At 35.9% G+C, this 15,264-nt stretch overlaps 1 protein-coding gene across 2 annotated transcripts; it reads left to right on the forward strand.

Annotated features, from left to right (window-relative positions):
• Positions 1-7,594: 7,594 nt before the first annotated feature.
• Positions 7,595-10,113, forward strand: LOC149255646 (uncharacterized). Of its 2 annotated transcripts, XM_089460547.1 has the most exons (4): positions 7,595-7,748; positions 7,948-7,989; positions 8,139-9,134; positions 9,351-10,113. In XM_089460547.1, exon 4 carries the CDS (start codon positions 9,358-9,360, stop codon positions 9,952-9,954), a length of 597 nt encoding a protein of 198 aa, XP_089316673.1. In that variant the 5' UTR covers positions 7,595-7,748; positions 7,948-7,989; positions 8,139-9,134; positions 9,351-9,357; the 3' UTR covers positions 9,955-10,113. The 2 variants fall into 2 exon arrangements, with proteins under 2 accessions (XP_089316673.1, XP_089316674.1); XM_089460548.1 differs by having other exon boundaries at positions 7,948-9,134.
• Positions 10,114-15,264: the final 5,151 nt, after the last annotated feature.

Consider the following 15,264-nt stretch of genomic DNA (forward strand, 5'->3'; position numbering starts at 1 on the left):
TAAAATTTTTCTTTAAACATTTTTTTAATTGTTTTTTCTTTTCTTTCCCATAATTTTTATTTTTGTTAAGTTAATTTTTATTTTTTGGTTATATATATATATATATATATATAACCATTATTTTTTGTATTAAAGTATTAATTAACTATATATAAATTTATAAAAAATCTTAACCTCAAAATATTAATGTCATTATTTTTTTAAACTTTTACAAAAATAATTAAAAAATTCATTGGAGAAAAACATTAAAGAAAAATAAAAAAACCATATATCTTGAAATCCCTTGAAAAAACAAATATCTTAGAATGAAAAACAAGAAGAGGAATAAGATAACTTGAAAAATTGTTAAATAATCAACATTTAAAAAAAAAATTATGCATACTTAGGACATAAGAAAATTTTAAATGTAAAAAATATGCTTTAAAAAATTGACGGTTTTCAAAATTGGCAGGAAAATCACAAATATTTAAAAAAACTTATCCACACTCAATACATTAGACAAATTAAAGTGTAAAAAATAAGCCCTCTAAGAAAAGCGGTTGATTTTGTATCAGCACTTTTCAAAATCAGTATGAAAATCACTAACATTTTAAAAGAAATGTTCATACTTGATATATATAAAAATTTAAGGTGTTAAAAATATGCTCCAAAAAAAAATGGTGTCTGGGGAGTCATACAACTTCTTAAGGTAGATGTCCCACTTTTCTAAGGGGATCGAATAATTATTTTTAGATTTATGAACAAGCACATTCCACCAAAACTTTCTGGGCACAACTTTAAAAAGGTGAAGAAGATGCTCTTGTCCCTTATTAATATATGACCGCTTCTTCTCGTTATTGAGGGATGTGTATATGCTAATATTTCAGAGCTTTAGAGTTTTTTTTTTTTTTTTGTAGGTAAACACCCACAAGGGATTTGAACCAGTGACTTATCGTAAGGAGTGCCTTAACAATGCACCCATTCGCCGTCAATCCAAAGCCCCATGGGCTAGAGCTTTAGAGTTTCATTAGGAGCGTCTCGAATAATTTTCTTGGCACTTTTATAGTCTTTGTCATACCAAGGGTTGGAAGTTCTATTAATCTTATTATATGATCCTCAGTAGAGAACTTGTTAATAGTATGGGAAGGGTAGTAGTAAAATTGTGATAAATTTGATCAATATTGTTATTATAAGTCAAGGAACTTAAATCCCTTTCTAACTCTTTTAAGAAAATATCTATATTACTCCGATTGAAACGAGTGTGTCTTTGGGTTTCACTATTATCCTACATGTGGCTCGTATTCATAACAAGAATGACAGTTAAAGACAAAGGCTTGTGGTTAGATAAATTAATACTTAATAATAATAATAATAATTTTATTATGATAGTTATTTGTGTAATAATATTATTATTATTATCATTAATATTAGATCTATACCATTAACACCTATCGTGGTTTTCAACCACATTTACCAACGTGGTTGTCCTAGCTATATTAAGTCGATGCATGCAACCTATCTTAACCACATTTATTAACGTGGTTGTGCTAATATATAATATATGGAGTAATTTTTAAGTATGACTTTTGGATTTTTCTATGGATTTCTAGTTGGAATCTGGTTAAAAATTTGTCGCCAAATATTAGCTTTTTTAATTGCATATATAGATTCAGCACCTGCAAAAACCTTTGGGGGACTTCAATTGTGAAGAGTTCACCTATTTCAATGAATCTTTACCATATTTTAGACAAATTAGATTGGAAAATAAATTGGGAAGCTTTCTAAAAAATAACACAAAAACTATTTTATATATATTATGATGATGTTGTTGTTGCTACTTCTTAACATTCTCTAAGTCCAATGCAGTATATCTGACCTCAAGACAAGAAAAAGAATCTAATTGTGATTCTTAAAAATCTTGTTTCTATGATCAAAAAGAAGGGAAAGAAGCGCTCGAAAATTGATATATTTGGGCTAACTTAATAAGTATTTTTCATCTTCCACATTATTAGTATTGCAAATATGATATATTTTATCATCCCAGAGAGTCTTGGGAGTAGACCATCACCGAGTTTCACTTCAAAGCCCATGAGAATTAGTTCTTATCCTAGTGATGTTCATTTTTTTCTTAGTGTTGGCCAATAGAGAGAGATAATTGTGGTTATTGAGGGTGGGGTTGATCACCTCCTTATAGTATCTTAGCTTTCTTTTACCCTTCAGCTCCTTATCATCCCATAAGTTGTCCTTAAAATTGGAGGTAATAATATCTTTAACACTATCCTTGCTTCCCATGATGATCTCCTCCTTAATCCCCTAATGGTTGAGCCAAGACTAGGCATCGTTATGCCACCCACGCTTGAGACAAAGGTGGGGGTTTTGACTAAAGTTAGAGGAAATTTCTGGGAACCTCTTGGATTCCTTGTTGTAAAGCTTCTTCTTATACATCACATATCTAAACATAGTCGTACTTTTAATGGGGGACAAACCAACTTTGATCAAGAGAATACAATAGGGACTATTTCCCTTGATCTTGAGGTTGTAGGTTATGAATTTCTTTTGAATCATCTCAATATTTCTCCACGACTCTCTAGATATACTGCAACCCCAAACTTCACATCCGTATAAGATAACAGGGGTGACAAAGGTCTCAAAGAGGAACATTTGTTTACTCCAAATGCAAAGATAAAATTAATTACAATTGTTTTCAAGCTCATAATAACATTTATAGCCTCCAATAATACTTTTCTTGATGTTGTAATTCCAGTTAATCTGATGAGGAAATTCAATACTGAAGTATTTATAAGAAGAATGCTACTCTAAGAAATGGCTATCATAGGCGAAACTACCATGGGTGATCATTTTGGATTTAATGGTCATGGCTTTAGTCTTGTCGGTATTAACTGTCATACCCATCTTGGAGTAGTAGACATGGAGAGTTTGAGTTTTTTTCTAGGTCATCATGTATTTTTGTAAGAACGATATCATCAAGATAAAGGAGAAGAGTAATGATTATACCAACAAACCCGGTGCCCTTGCAACCTACAGTTTCTAGACACTCCTCTAGCTTATCGATGAAAATGCCAAAAAGGGTAGGGGATAGGGGACACCCTTGCTTAACCTTGATATTGCATTTCATATCTTTAGACCACCCTTCATTGGTCTTAAGTTTGGCAATGATAGTATCGTATGATAGCAATCCTCTGTTCATGAGGAACCATGATCTCTTCAAGTCTCTCCCAGAGCTTATCTGGAGGAACAATGTCAAAAGCTTTTCTAAAGTCCAAAAAATAACATAAGAGATCGACTTTACTATTGCGACATTCCTCTACAATGATCCTGAGAGTGACAAGATGGTTGATAGTCGAGTGATGTCTCTTAAAACCATCTTTCTCTTTATCTCTTCTACCATGGTTTTTGAGCCAAAGGCTAAGCTTATTTTCCAAAATGAGCCCATATAGCTTTGCTAGGATGTGGCTAATCATAATGGTCCTGTAATTAGAGGTAATTCTTTTGTCCCCATTTTTAAATATAGGAAAAATAAGGCTTTGCATAAAAAGCTTAAGGAATCCATGCTTTACAGCCAAATTGAGAAGCTTGTGGAGATGAGGAATGAGGGTATATCTTCCCATTTTAAAGATCTCATCTTAGTATCCTTCAATATCTTTAGATTTCCCATTAGTGAGCTTATAAATCCCATACTCAACGTCTTCTAGAGAAAATATATCATCCTTAATAGGAGTGTTTAAAATGGCACCGATGGTGTTCGGAGAGTCATATAACTTCTTGAGATAGTTGTCCCACTTTTTTAAGGGGATAGAATGATTATCTTTAGTTTTACGAACAAGAACATTCCGCGAAAAATTTCTGGGTGCAACTTTAGATAGGTGGAGAAGATGATCTTATATCTTATTAATATATGATCTCTTTTTCCTTTTCATGAGCTATGTATATACTTATATTATGGAGCTTAATGATTTCATTAAGAGAATCTCTGATCTCTCTCTGGCAATTTTACAGTTCTTGTCATACCAAGGATTGGAAGTTCTACTATTTTGCTTATACGAAGTCTCATTAGAGAACTTTCTAATGGTAGTGGAAAGGGTAGTAGTAAAATGGTAATAAATTTTATCAATGTTGTTATTATAAGTCAGGGAGCCTAAACCCCTTTCTAAATCCCTTAAGAAAAGGTTGGCATTACTTCTATCGACGCGAATGTGTCTTGTTCTTTAATTGGTCTCCTGCATGTGGGTGGTATGCATAACAATATTGAGGGATAAAGACAAATGTTTGTGGTCAGATTCAGGCTTGTACTCGCTAAGTAGCTCAAAGTTTGTAATATGATTGAGGAAATGTGTGTCAGAAATCACATAATCCACGACACTGCTACCCATCCCATGGAAATAGGTCATCTAACTAGAGGAAGGCCATTGGTTAATACCATTACATATTATTAGGTCTTGTGAGCTACAAAGTTGGAGGAGCTCGGTGTCGAATAAGTTCTCAGTCATGTCTTCAGAATTTCTTTTGAATCTATTAGCTAAGTTACCATCTTCGTCAAGCCACAAGGGGTCAGGGTTAGAGTTGTTACTTAACAGAATAGCTTGGTTAGCAGTAGTTCTAGCATTAAAGTAGTCAAGAAAAATGATATTGCCTTCATTCCTTAGGTTGTAGATGTCCTTTTCTAAGGTATTGAAAGGACAATTCTTATCAAAGTTGTTTTTCTTATAAGATGTAGAGTATATAGGAGCGAAATAGCAGATTGCAGGAAAGATCCTATTAATGGTAGAATTAAATATCTCGATCCAAATGTATTAATCGAAGGGGTTGATTTTATGAAATCGACTGTGAGAGGAAACATTGTTCCTTATATAATAGGCTATACCAGCAAAACCCTCTAGGAGGATTTCTTATTCCAAGTTGACCAAAGAATGAATAAGTGAAGGTGAGGGACCCTAGAATTGTCATGCTCCCAAGTTTCAACTAAAAGAATAATATCAATATCGCTCGATATCCAACTTAACATAGGACCTTTACACCATGGAAAAGCACGACAATTCCAGAAGAGGATTTGGAGTGATGCTAGTCCCTATTTATCACTGATGTTTGGGACTCTATCTCTAATAATAACTTTCCTATTCCTAATGATTGCTCATTTCCCTTCTTTTCTTGCCTCCTTGACCTTTTTAACTTCTTTCCTAAGTTCATCTTGGTTTTCTGGAATGAGATATTCATTTATAAATATTTCTGATCCTTTTAGGCTTGTTGATTTCCTGAGTATATCTAATTTATGGTCATTATAACTAACCTTGACACATATTAGTCTTTGGTTATACTCAAATATCTTTCCTACCCTTATTTCTTTTGTGAGATAAGTTGTTTGAATTTGAGATTTTGTTTTTAGTTGTTTGTTTACTATTTCTAATGTGTCTTCATTGTTTTGTTCTTCAATACCAGCAATTATAAGGTGTAAGGCTCTTTCATGGCACTCATCGTCGAGTACAATTAGTTTATTAATTTCTTCTTTTGTCGGTTTAAGATCTAATTTATTCTCCGTGTTATTTAGGGATGATTTATTATGTAGTTGTTCTTTTAGATTTTTATTCTCGCTTTTCAAGGTGTCATTTTCTTGAACCATTGATTGTTCAGTATGTTCTATATCTTGAATTCTACCTTTCATTCCTTGGAGTTCAGTATCAAGTGCGATTATTTTATTTTCTACCGATTTGTGGTTGTTGTTAAGCATTGTAGTTAATTCTAGTTTAAAATGGTTATCTTTCTTCTCTTCGTCTCTCTAATGATTCAATCTACTCATAATAACTATGTAGGGTAATTTAACTTAGTCTCCCTTTGCTAGAGGGGGTTTAGAAATGTGAGGCGAAGTACCCATAGTGTAAATAAGAAAAAGTTAAGAAGAGGAAGGTAAGTAGGAACTTATGCATCTGTAAGAGAAATCACTTCGGCCCCAAATGAAAATCAAACCACTGCAGAGAAGAACCACTTGAGTCACATTGTCTTATCTTCATTAAATCTAAGCAAAAGACTTCGATCTGCCGCTGCAGAGTTATGTGTTTAAATATGCCACAAAGTTTAGATACCCACCACCGAAATGCTAAGTTATATATATGCCACCTTAGATATTTCAGTGTTTATATAGGCCGCTGAATTTATATAGACCACAAAAAATTCACCTACCGCAGAGATCAATGTGATTCACATATTGCAGAGATAAGTGTGATTACTCAACCACAGAAATATATACTATTGGAACCATAGAACCATAGCAAAGTTCTTGTCGGGGTTCGCCAAAGCGTCAAAGATCAAATACAACAATTTGTATAGATACATTACGAGCGAGCCACAGAGAGATATTTTTGAAAATCAAAGTGTGCAGAGAAATTGAAAGCCTTTGGACCGTAGACTAATCAAATGTCTTCGCATGCTTGCACCGCAGAAGCACACATGAGATAGGATCACTGTATGCACCACCGATTAGCAACTCCACCGCAAAAAATTGGTCATGATAGACTCACTGTATGCGCCACAGACTAGGCACACCATTGCAGAAAAACTGGTCATGATACCCGAGTGAATACAAGAGAAATCAAATGCCGCAGAGAGAGATATCGAATGCGAACCAAGAAATCAAATGTCGCAACGAGAGAAATCAAATGCGAACCAACTTATATATATAATTGTATTTCATTACTTATTGTTTTTCCATTTTATGAGGAATTGATATTATATTAAATCTATTTTATTTTGCTCACCGAGTTATCATCTTGGGATGTTAAATTGATTTTGTTAAAATATATAATATATTATTATATATATTATATTTATATTGGAGTAGTCTTTAAGTGCGACTTTTTGGAGTTTCTAGTGGTTTCTAGTGAGTATTTGGGAAAAAATTGTGCCAAAATATTGATTTCTATTGTTTAAACTGGGTTTTGACTATATATATGTATTGAGCACCCGCAAAAACCACTGAGGCACTTCAATTGTGAAGAGTTCACCAAGCAAACTTGTGATTTCAATAAATTCTTATCAAATTCTAAACAAATTAAATCATCGGAAAATAAACATTAACATTTTGTAAATCAAAATTAAATCAAATTTTATAAATCTAATTACCCATTGACCTTATATCAAAATAAATTTGTTAAGAAATGGTAAACTTATTTTATAAAAGAAACTATTATTAGTGCATGTCAAGACTCAATATATACAATGCACATGGGATATATCACTTATGCCCCGAGCCTGTATCTAAGGATTGGCTGCCCTCCTTCCATCTTAATAGGGGTCTACAATTAGACATTGGATGCTCTCCTCCTAACGTCATAGGAGTCTACGAATAGACATAGATACGATAGCGTCCTCAAGAGGGTTTCACCGTTAACTTTTTCCTGGAATACTATACTACGCCTTGGACCTGCCTCTCAATGGGTACGGCAATTAGAGCCACAGCATTCAACTATGCTTCTACTCCGTTGCACTACAGACTCCCACTTCATACCTTGGACCCACCCAGCGATTGCTTGGAAATTTCCAAGGACTGCTTTAGGGTACACCCGTCAGTAATTCACCTACTGATCACGCGCAAAAATAATATTATTTAACCATCAGGGGTAAGGGTTTCGTTTCACAATTATCCATCTATTCCACTCTGGTTCTGCTCGGTCCATTCTTCGTTCCTTTGTTCTATTTCGATCCAGTTTTGTTCCGGGGACACTTTCGCTGGATATATATTAAGCTTTCGTTTTTCAGAGGTATCTTTATAACTAGTCTTTAGTTTCAGTGGTTTAATTTGTGAAACTTTATTTAACTGATAAGGAAATGAGAGTCTCATGTGAGATCTTACAATGCCGTCTTAGGGATTCAGTGCAGTGGAGTACAATATATGTTGGGTTGGATGTCACTTGCAAAAACAGGCATTATTTAACTGGTATTGTTATCATTTGAATGCAGAGAATAGAACTAGGGTTCGAATGTGCTTTTACCGATGCTGTGGTACTGCTCTGCCCCTTCATTGCCTCTTTTTCTCGGTTCAGTTTCGCTTGGGAACACCATTGGCTGAATATTATACTAGGAAGCGCATTTTCATAGGTATCGTGCGATAAAAGGCATTATTTAACTGGTATCATTATCATTGATTACAGAGAATAGAACGAGTTCGATTAGTTCTTTGACCGATCCAGTGGTGCTGCTCTGTTCATTCGTTTGCTCTTGTTCGGGGACGCCATTTGCTGAATATTATTATATTAAGAAACGCATCTTCAAAGGTCACTCTAATACTCATCTTTGGCTTCTGTTTGAATAAATTGTACTGAACTGATGAGATTATCAATCCTGGAGAGAGTCTTGTGAGTCATTTTACAAGGAAGCCGTAGGTATTCAGTCCAGCGGACAAATATATGATCACCGTTGGATTGGACAAATATAGTAAGTGGGTGCTTCTGCCTTGTTCATAACAGATGTCACCAGTTGAAGTAAAAGTACAGTAAACCTCACAGGTTAGTTTAGGTATACCCTTGCTGACCATATTGAGTTCCTCTGATATTCATCTCAATAGTTTCTTCTGTAGCTTAATGTATCAGTCAGTCCCATGTGGCCATTTAGATCTACGTTTCGCTGCACAAATGTTGGAAGAACTTCTGTGATGGCTTTTTCCCAAAACTCTTCTGGCATGTCTTTCGACTTATTTCAATATCTATGTATAGATCGATGCCTTTCGTCACGTAGCTGCAAGATAAATTGTGATTTGACGGCATTTAGAACATCCGTGAGGCATTGTAAGTTTCTGCTTCAGCTAGGCTTTCAGGCTTCAAAAGACGTTGGGGTTTGGGGCAATTTAGAACACTTCTGCATCAACTGGCCCATCCAGCTGCAAAAGATATTGTGATTTGCCGGCATTTAGAACATTCCGCAGCATGTTGAGTTTCCGCATCAACTGGTCTCTCTGGTCCATGTTGGGCTCTGGTTTAGTCGACCAGGGTCAGATTTTCTATATCAGCCCAGCTTCAGTTTTCAGCCCTTCTGTCACCCTCATCGCCGTGGAAATCCCCAGCTCGACATCATGTCCCCAGAGTTTCGTAATGCTTCGCCAAATAGTGGGTGTTGTTTGCTCTCAAAAAAGAGTCTACGTGTCAAGTATGGTAAGCTTCCATTGCCTAAAGTTCAACTTAAACCTTGTCATGCTTTTCTTTCATTGTGGTGTCGAAATATTTAGAGAATAGCAATTGGGAATGCTTTCAGATCTGAAGCTCATGTCTTTTGGTCATTCATGAATTGAATATTTTACATAGCTTTGTTTCATCCTAATATACATATGAAATTGAGTTACTAATTGTACGTTTGATTTGGCGGATCAGATTACTCATGGCAGATCTGAACATTTTGGAAAGAGACGCTGAGATCAACGGCGACAGCGATGTCGTCTTGACACCTCCAGAAGTGGGGTATGCACAGATACCAGTGGAGTGTGCTATAAATCATGTTGTTATTGCTATTGCTATGATGCAACTCATGCAAGTTCATAATAATAATGAGGTGCTTCGAGTAAACGTTATAGATGATGTGAATGGAGAGAATTCACAATTAGATCCAGAGCATGCCAATCCGACATCTGAACTACTTCCGGGAAACGTTATAGAGGATGAAAATGGACACAATTCGCAGTCAGATGGAGCCCATTCTAACCGGTCATATGGCATATACAAGTTATTAAATATATATGCCGTGAGTCAGGCCGGGATTCTAGCTACTGTGTCTTCTGCGAGGAGAAGAACAGAATGGATTCTATTACTGCTGTCTGGGCTTGTGAGCACCGCAATCATTGTCGTTATAGTGTCGAAATTCTCTCAACAGTTCAGACAACTCCGAAAGGAAGAATACCGCGCTTGGATTGCACAAAAGGCTGCCATTGTGGTAATGTTAGTGGCGGTGTCACTCTGCATCTTGCTCTCCTTCACTTGACTTTTCCAAGCCAGAGGTAACAGTGTGAATCTTCGTGGTCTTTCAGGGTCGGGTGAGTCATTTACCTTCAATAAGAGATTGGATGTCCTTTGTCCTTTTGGCTTTTTCTAATAGGTTATTTTGTGAAAAGTCACATAAATACATAAACTCTTTAATGGATGTCTTTTGTCCTTTTCGTTTTTTCTACTGGGTTGTTTTGTGAAAAATCACATAAATACGTGAACTCAGAATCAGTGACAGTACACCAATTTCGATCTCTTTTTTTTTCAACTGAAGTTTTTTAATGGGTTATTTTGTCAAAAGTCAAATAAACACAAACTCTTTATCGGATGCAGGGTTGGAATTTGGAAATTTTTTTATATAATTTTTATTTGATGTGTTGGGACTTTATACTTCCCGTCAAGAAACGTTTTATATAAAATTATTCCCGTCAAGAAACGTTTTATATAAAATTATTCTCGTCAAGAGTGACACTCTCATCCATAAATACTTATTAAAAAATTGCCTTTCAATAACATAATTTAAAAATTGTCACTCGTCTTACACGGCCATTACTTTTTCTTGTTTGGTAAAAGATGACAATTATACTGCGAAAGCAGTCAGGTACAGATTTCCTTGCGCCAGAAAAACATTGACATGACAGTTACAGGAAATAAAATTTTAATCTCACCCCGCATCAAAAGATTTTAAAGTATTGTTGCAGTTTAGATTTCAGACTCGAAATATAAAAACCCTGAAAATTACACATTTATCGATATGAGACTGTAATGTAAATGTCTTTCATGGTTGTGAAACTGTGTTTTTTTAAGTTGTGTTATTCTGATTTAAGGAAATAGATTATGTTTCAAGATTAAGAGTTTCTGTTTTTCTGATCTAGATTAATTTTTTAAGGTTTTAAAGTGTTTTTATATTTAGATTAATTTTTGGGGTTCAAGGAATCTGGTAAGAGTGAAAGCTTATATTAAAGATTTTTGGATAATTTTACATGTGTATTTAGGAAGATGGTAAACTTACTTTCTTATTGATTATCAGTGAGTAAGTTTAGTTTTTAATAGGTCATCAATGAGTAGTTCCAAGAGATATGATTTTCTTATCATCAGTGAGTAAGCTTGCCTTCTACGGACCATCAGTGAGTAAGCTTGCCCTTTACGAACCATCAATGAGAAGTTCCAAGAGACATGTTTTTCTTTAACTATCAGTGAGTAGTTCTAGGAAATATGACTATAGTTCCAGCGAACATGATTTCCTTTGAATAACAGTAATGATAAACTTATATTTAAAAATATCAACCAATAATACTAACAAGACTACCAGACTACTAATTTGAAAATTAAGTTGCCATAAATTTTCCCATCCTCCCATGATTGCTAAATCCATGAAATTACTACAGCCCCAAAAAATTAATGAGATTCAAGCCCTCCCATGATTGCTAAATCCACCCAAATTGCTACGGCCACAAAAAATTAATGAGATTCAAAAATTTTTCCATTAAAATTTTCCATTGAAAGAACGGGAAATTGAATGCCTAGATTAATCAATGATCAAAAGTAGTAATAGTGCTCTGCTATTGAAAAAGTTCACGCGGTGTTATAGTCCTTGTGGAGACAGGACCGGAAGGCAAAGTGTGCGCGTGTTGATATTCCCATATCGAACTGATGGGCATATTGCTGCACCCATATATGATGCCAAAATGAAAGAGAGGATGTACAGATGTACAATTGTTACAGGATTTGGACTGCCACAGTCTCGCGCTGCGCTTGCATTTGCCCCTTCTTTTTCTTTTAGTGCTTTTTCTTTTATCTACATATATTTTCTCTATGACGGCAAATTTTGGGATTGGAACGGTAGCTAACTTAGCGGCAGCCAACGTTGCAGTCCCTATTATCGGTGTAGTCATCCAAAAAATGAAGGATATCATTGAGATGGGGAAAATGTCGGTCATCTCAAAACTGACTTCACCCGTATGCAGGGCTTTGTTGTCCATATTGAAAATCATTTCCGAGAGCAGCAAAGAGCACTCCCTCGGTGGATGAGACTATCATGAGAGGTTGTTCGGTTAATTCCCATGGTTGGCATTACACGTTCGCTAAGTGATTATTATGCCATAAGATCCTCTTCATGTTGATTTGATATGCCTAAGTTCAATGTTGTTTTGTCTCATGTACCTTAGACCATCACTCATTTTCTTAGAAAATGGCGTAACCCAATCGAATTAGCTTATTTTTGAAGTTTATTTTTAAAGTTTGATGCATTGGTATTCAGCCCTCATCGAATGAGATTTTAATCTTTTGAATTAAACCATTTTGATTTTAACAATCCATTTCAAATCAAACCACTTAAATGGGAGGTTTCTGGCGACACATTGTATTTTTCTGTAGACATTGTATTTCGTGCTTAAATGTATTATGTGAACATTATAGTTTGTTCTGTATTAATGAGTTTCATGGTTGAAAGGGAAAGCTAACCTAGATGCTAATAATTTGTATTTGCGCTAAGTACTTGTACATTTCTCAAGTGTTGTGAACGACGGAAGCAGATTATCAGGCTGGAGGCGAATCCCTTTCCTCTGTTGACTGTCTGGACTCTGGAAGACCCTAAAACTCCTTGTTGATAGAAACCTTTTTTCTCTAGCTAATAACCCTGCATATAGTTGACTTAGTGAGAGACCGTGCAAGAGAATTGTGAGAAAAAGCACCATCCACAAAGGTGAAGGCCGTGACCCGCAGGGAAGGAAAGGGCACCACCATGAATCGGCATAATTCATGATATGGCGGTCGGGACAGTCGGTTTGCACGCTCCCCGGCCGCGTTCGAGTCTTGTGGTGCTGCGCGCTGCAGTGTATTTGATCCCAGCTTGATATGTACCGCTGCGCCTGCAGCATATTCGTTGTAATGTGAATCCAATGTGACGGCTGTCAGTTACGTATAGTTTTGACACGTATATGTAAAGAAAAGAGGGCCAATGTGACGGCTGTCAGTTACGTATAGTTCTGACACGTATATGTAAAGAAAAGAGGGCCCATATATGCTTCTAAAGGGAACTAGCCCCTCCCATTTAAAAAAAAAAAACCTGCATATAGTTGACTTAGTGAGAGACCGTGCAAGAGAATTGTGAGAAAAAGCACCATCCATACAAGTGAAGGCCGCGATCCGCAGGGAAGGAAAGGGCACCACCATGAATCGACATAATTTGGATGAGTGTTGAATCCTTTGCGACTCTGTTTTCTTGTTTATTCCACTGTGGGAGTCAAGCAAATGTTGGATAGTTATAGCCCGTGTAGATTGTACCTCTGAGTGTCGATTTCAGTTACCATGGTATTTTTTTTCACTAATTTCTTGATTTCTTTGCTGTCCAACCTCTTTTCCTCGCGTCCCCCATACTGCTCGTTAAAATCCAAATCATATCAAACCCCATTATGTTTCTGGTCATTTATTTCGCTGAGTCCTCTTATTTCTGGCCTCCCTCTCTTCTTTGATAGTCAAAACCCAAATCACCCCAATCATGTCCAAGGCCTGCTAGTGCTCTCCAAAACCCAAATCATATCAAACACCAAAAAGCATATTAAATATCAAATGAGCTGCTTTGCCTCTAGCAATAACCACAAATATCTGCAGAATGTATTTCAGATTACAAAAATGACGACAGTTCTGAGAGTAATATGAAAGTTGTCCAAGTAAAATGAGAAGTTATATGAGTGACCTGCTATTAAAATAAAGCTGCATGATTGAATACAACCGCCACCATACAAAAGCTAACGAAATTAGACCGCCACCATTTGGGCATATCTTCCAAGTTCCAAATAAACGCCAACTTGCCAATGCCGCGTGGCCCTGGAGCATTTGGCACTGGTACTCGTAGGTGGAAAAAAACAAGTGAAAATAAATGGGCGTACTAGTAGGTGGTAAAAAAACAGTGAATATAAATGACTGTAAGGACGTTTTTGAAAAATAGTTGAACTTCAAAAATACGTTTTCATGTGTTTGAAGCATGTTAGAGAAAACGGGTACAAGATAATTTTAAACGTTAAATACGGGTAAAATGCGTTATAACGGGCAACCGTCAAATTCCATTCCTGGGACTCTATATTCGGATGTCGTTTGTCCTTTTGGCTTTTTCCACTGGGTTATTTTGTGAAAAGTCACATTGGCTTTTTTCTGTTTGGATTATTTTGGATGTATAAAATCTTCTAGATCTATGACGACTAAATGAAAGATTTAGGGGTGGAATTTAATGAGCAAATGGTTTAAATTGTCAGTTATAGAGTGATTTGTCTGTCCAATATAGTTTAAGGGTGAACTGTTCATTGTGGAATAATTTATTCATGAAATACAGTTTAAAAAAACAAAACATCAAAATCTTGATTTAAAACTATCAAAACAAATCATAAAAACTATTAAAAACGTCGAGTAGACCTCTCTTGAAATTCCAACCCTACAAGTTCTCCTAACCACTAGCCATTGAACCACATTTTAAGACCACACCAATTTCAATACTAAAGCTAATGGCTTCTTAAATGACTTGTGAAATGGGACTGGAAAGTAGATGTGCTCATTTTTGGACAGAATGCTACCAGGCCAAGAATTTGACGTCCTGTAGGACGTATTTTGCGTTTGAGGATGTATTTGACGGTGGCTGAAAAATTTCCACGTCGTGTGTTATACAGCCTCTTGTTTTGACATCTAATTTCAAAGTTAAACCATAAAAAACTATGATACCTATTTTTCATGGGAGTGGAGGCTTGGTAACAGTACACGGCTTGAATTAATTGTTATTTAAATGCTCCTGCCTCTGACTGGCTACTAGCCTACTACGTAATAGTAGTAACTCTCTCATCTACCATATGCTAGTACCTCATAGGAGTAACTCTCTCAACTACCATCTGTAGCTTTGCCCAAATGAATGATATGTGTAAATTTAATCTAGATCTACCATTACCATTTGCTACTGGTTTGTACTCAGTGGAGAGTCGGAGATGAATGCAGTTTTAAAGTTTGCTTTGATGCCACGCTAAACCTAATCTGATGAGATGCGCAAATTTCAATATTAACTATTCGTCACTCAGATGCTGAGGACTGTGTGCTCGCAAGCTCACTATCATTTTGACGAAAATGTTCAATGTCCAGACCATTGGCAGATAGATTAATGTCAACCATCTATGAACAACTTGCATGAATTTGAAGCTATCTGCATGATTGCGCAAGAAAATGGAATGGTGGCTTTGTTCCATGATCCATCCATTAGAATGGAGGAAGTACAATTACAGGCAAGGAAGAAATAGACAATGGGCATGTTCATGTGTCATCACTGAGG

This window comes from Pinus tabuliformis, chromosome 7, assembly GCF_031772625.1.
Source record: "Pinus tabuliformis cultivar Carrire ecotype Pingquan chromosome 7, CPIR1, whole genome shotgun sequence".
In the NCBI taxonomy this organism is placed as follows: domain Eukaryota; kingdom Viridiplantae; phylum Streptophyta; class Pinopsida; order Pinales; family Pinaceae; genus Pinus; species Pinus tabuliformis.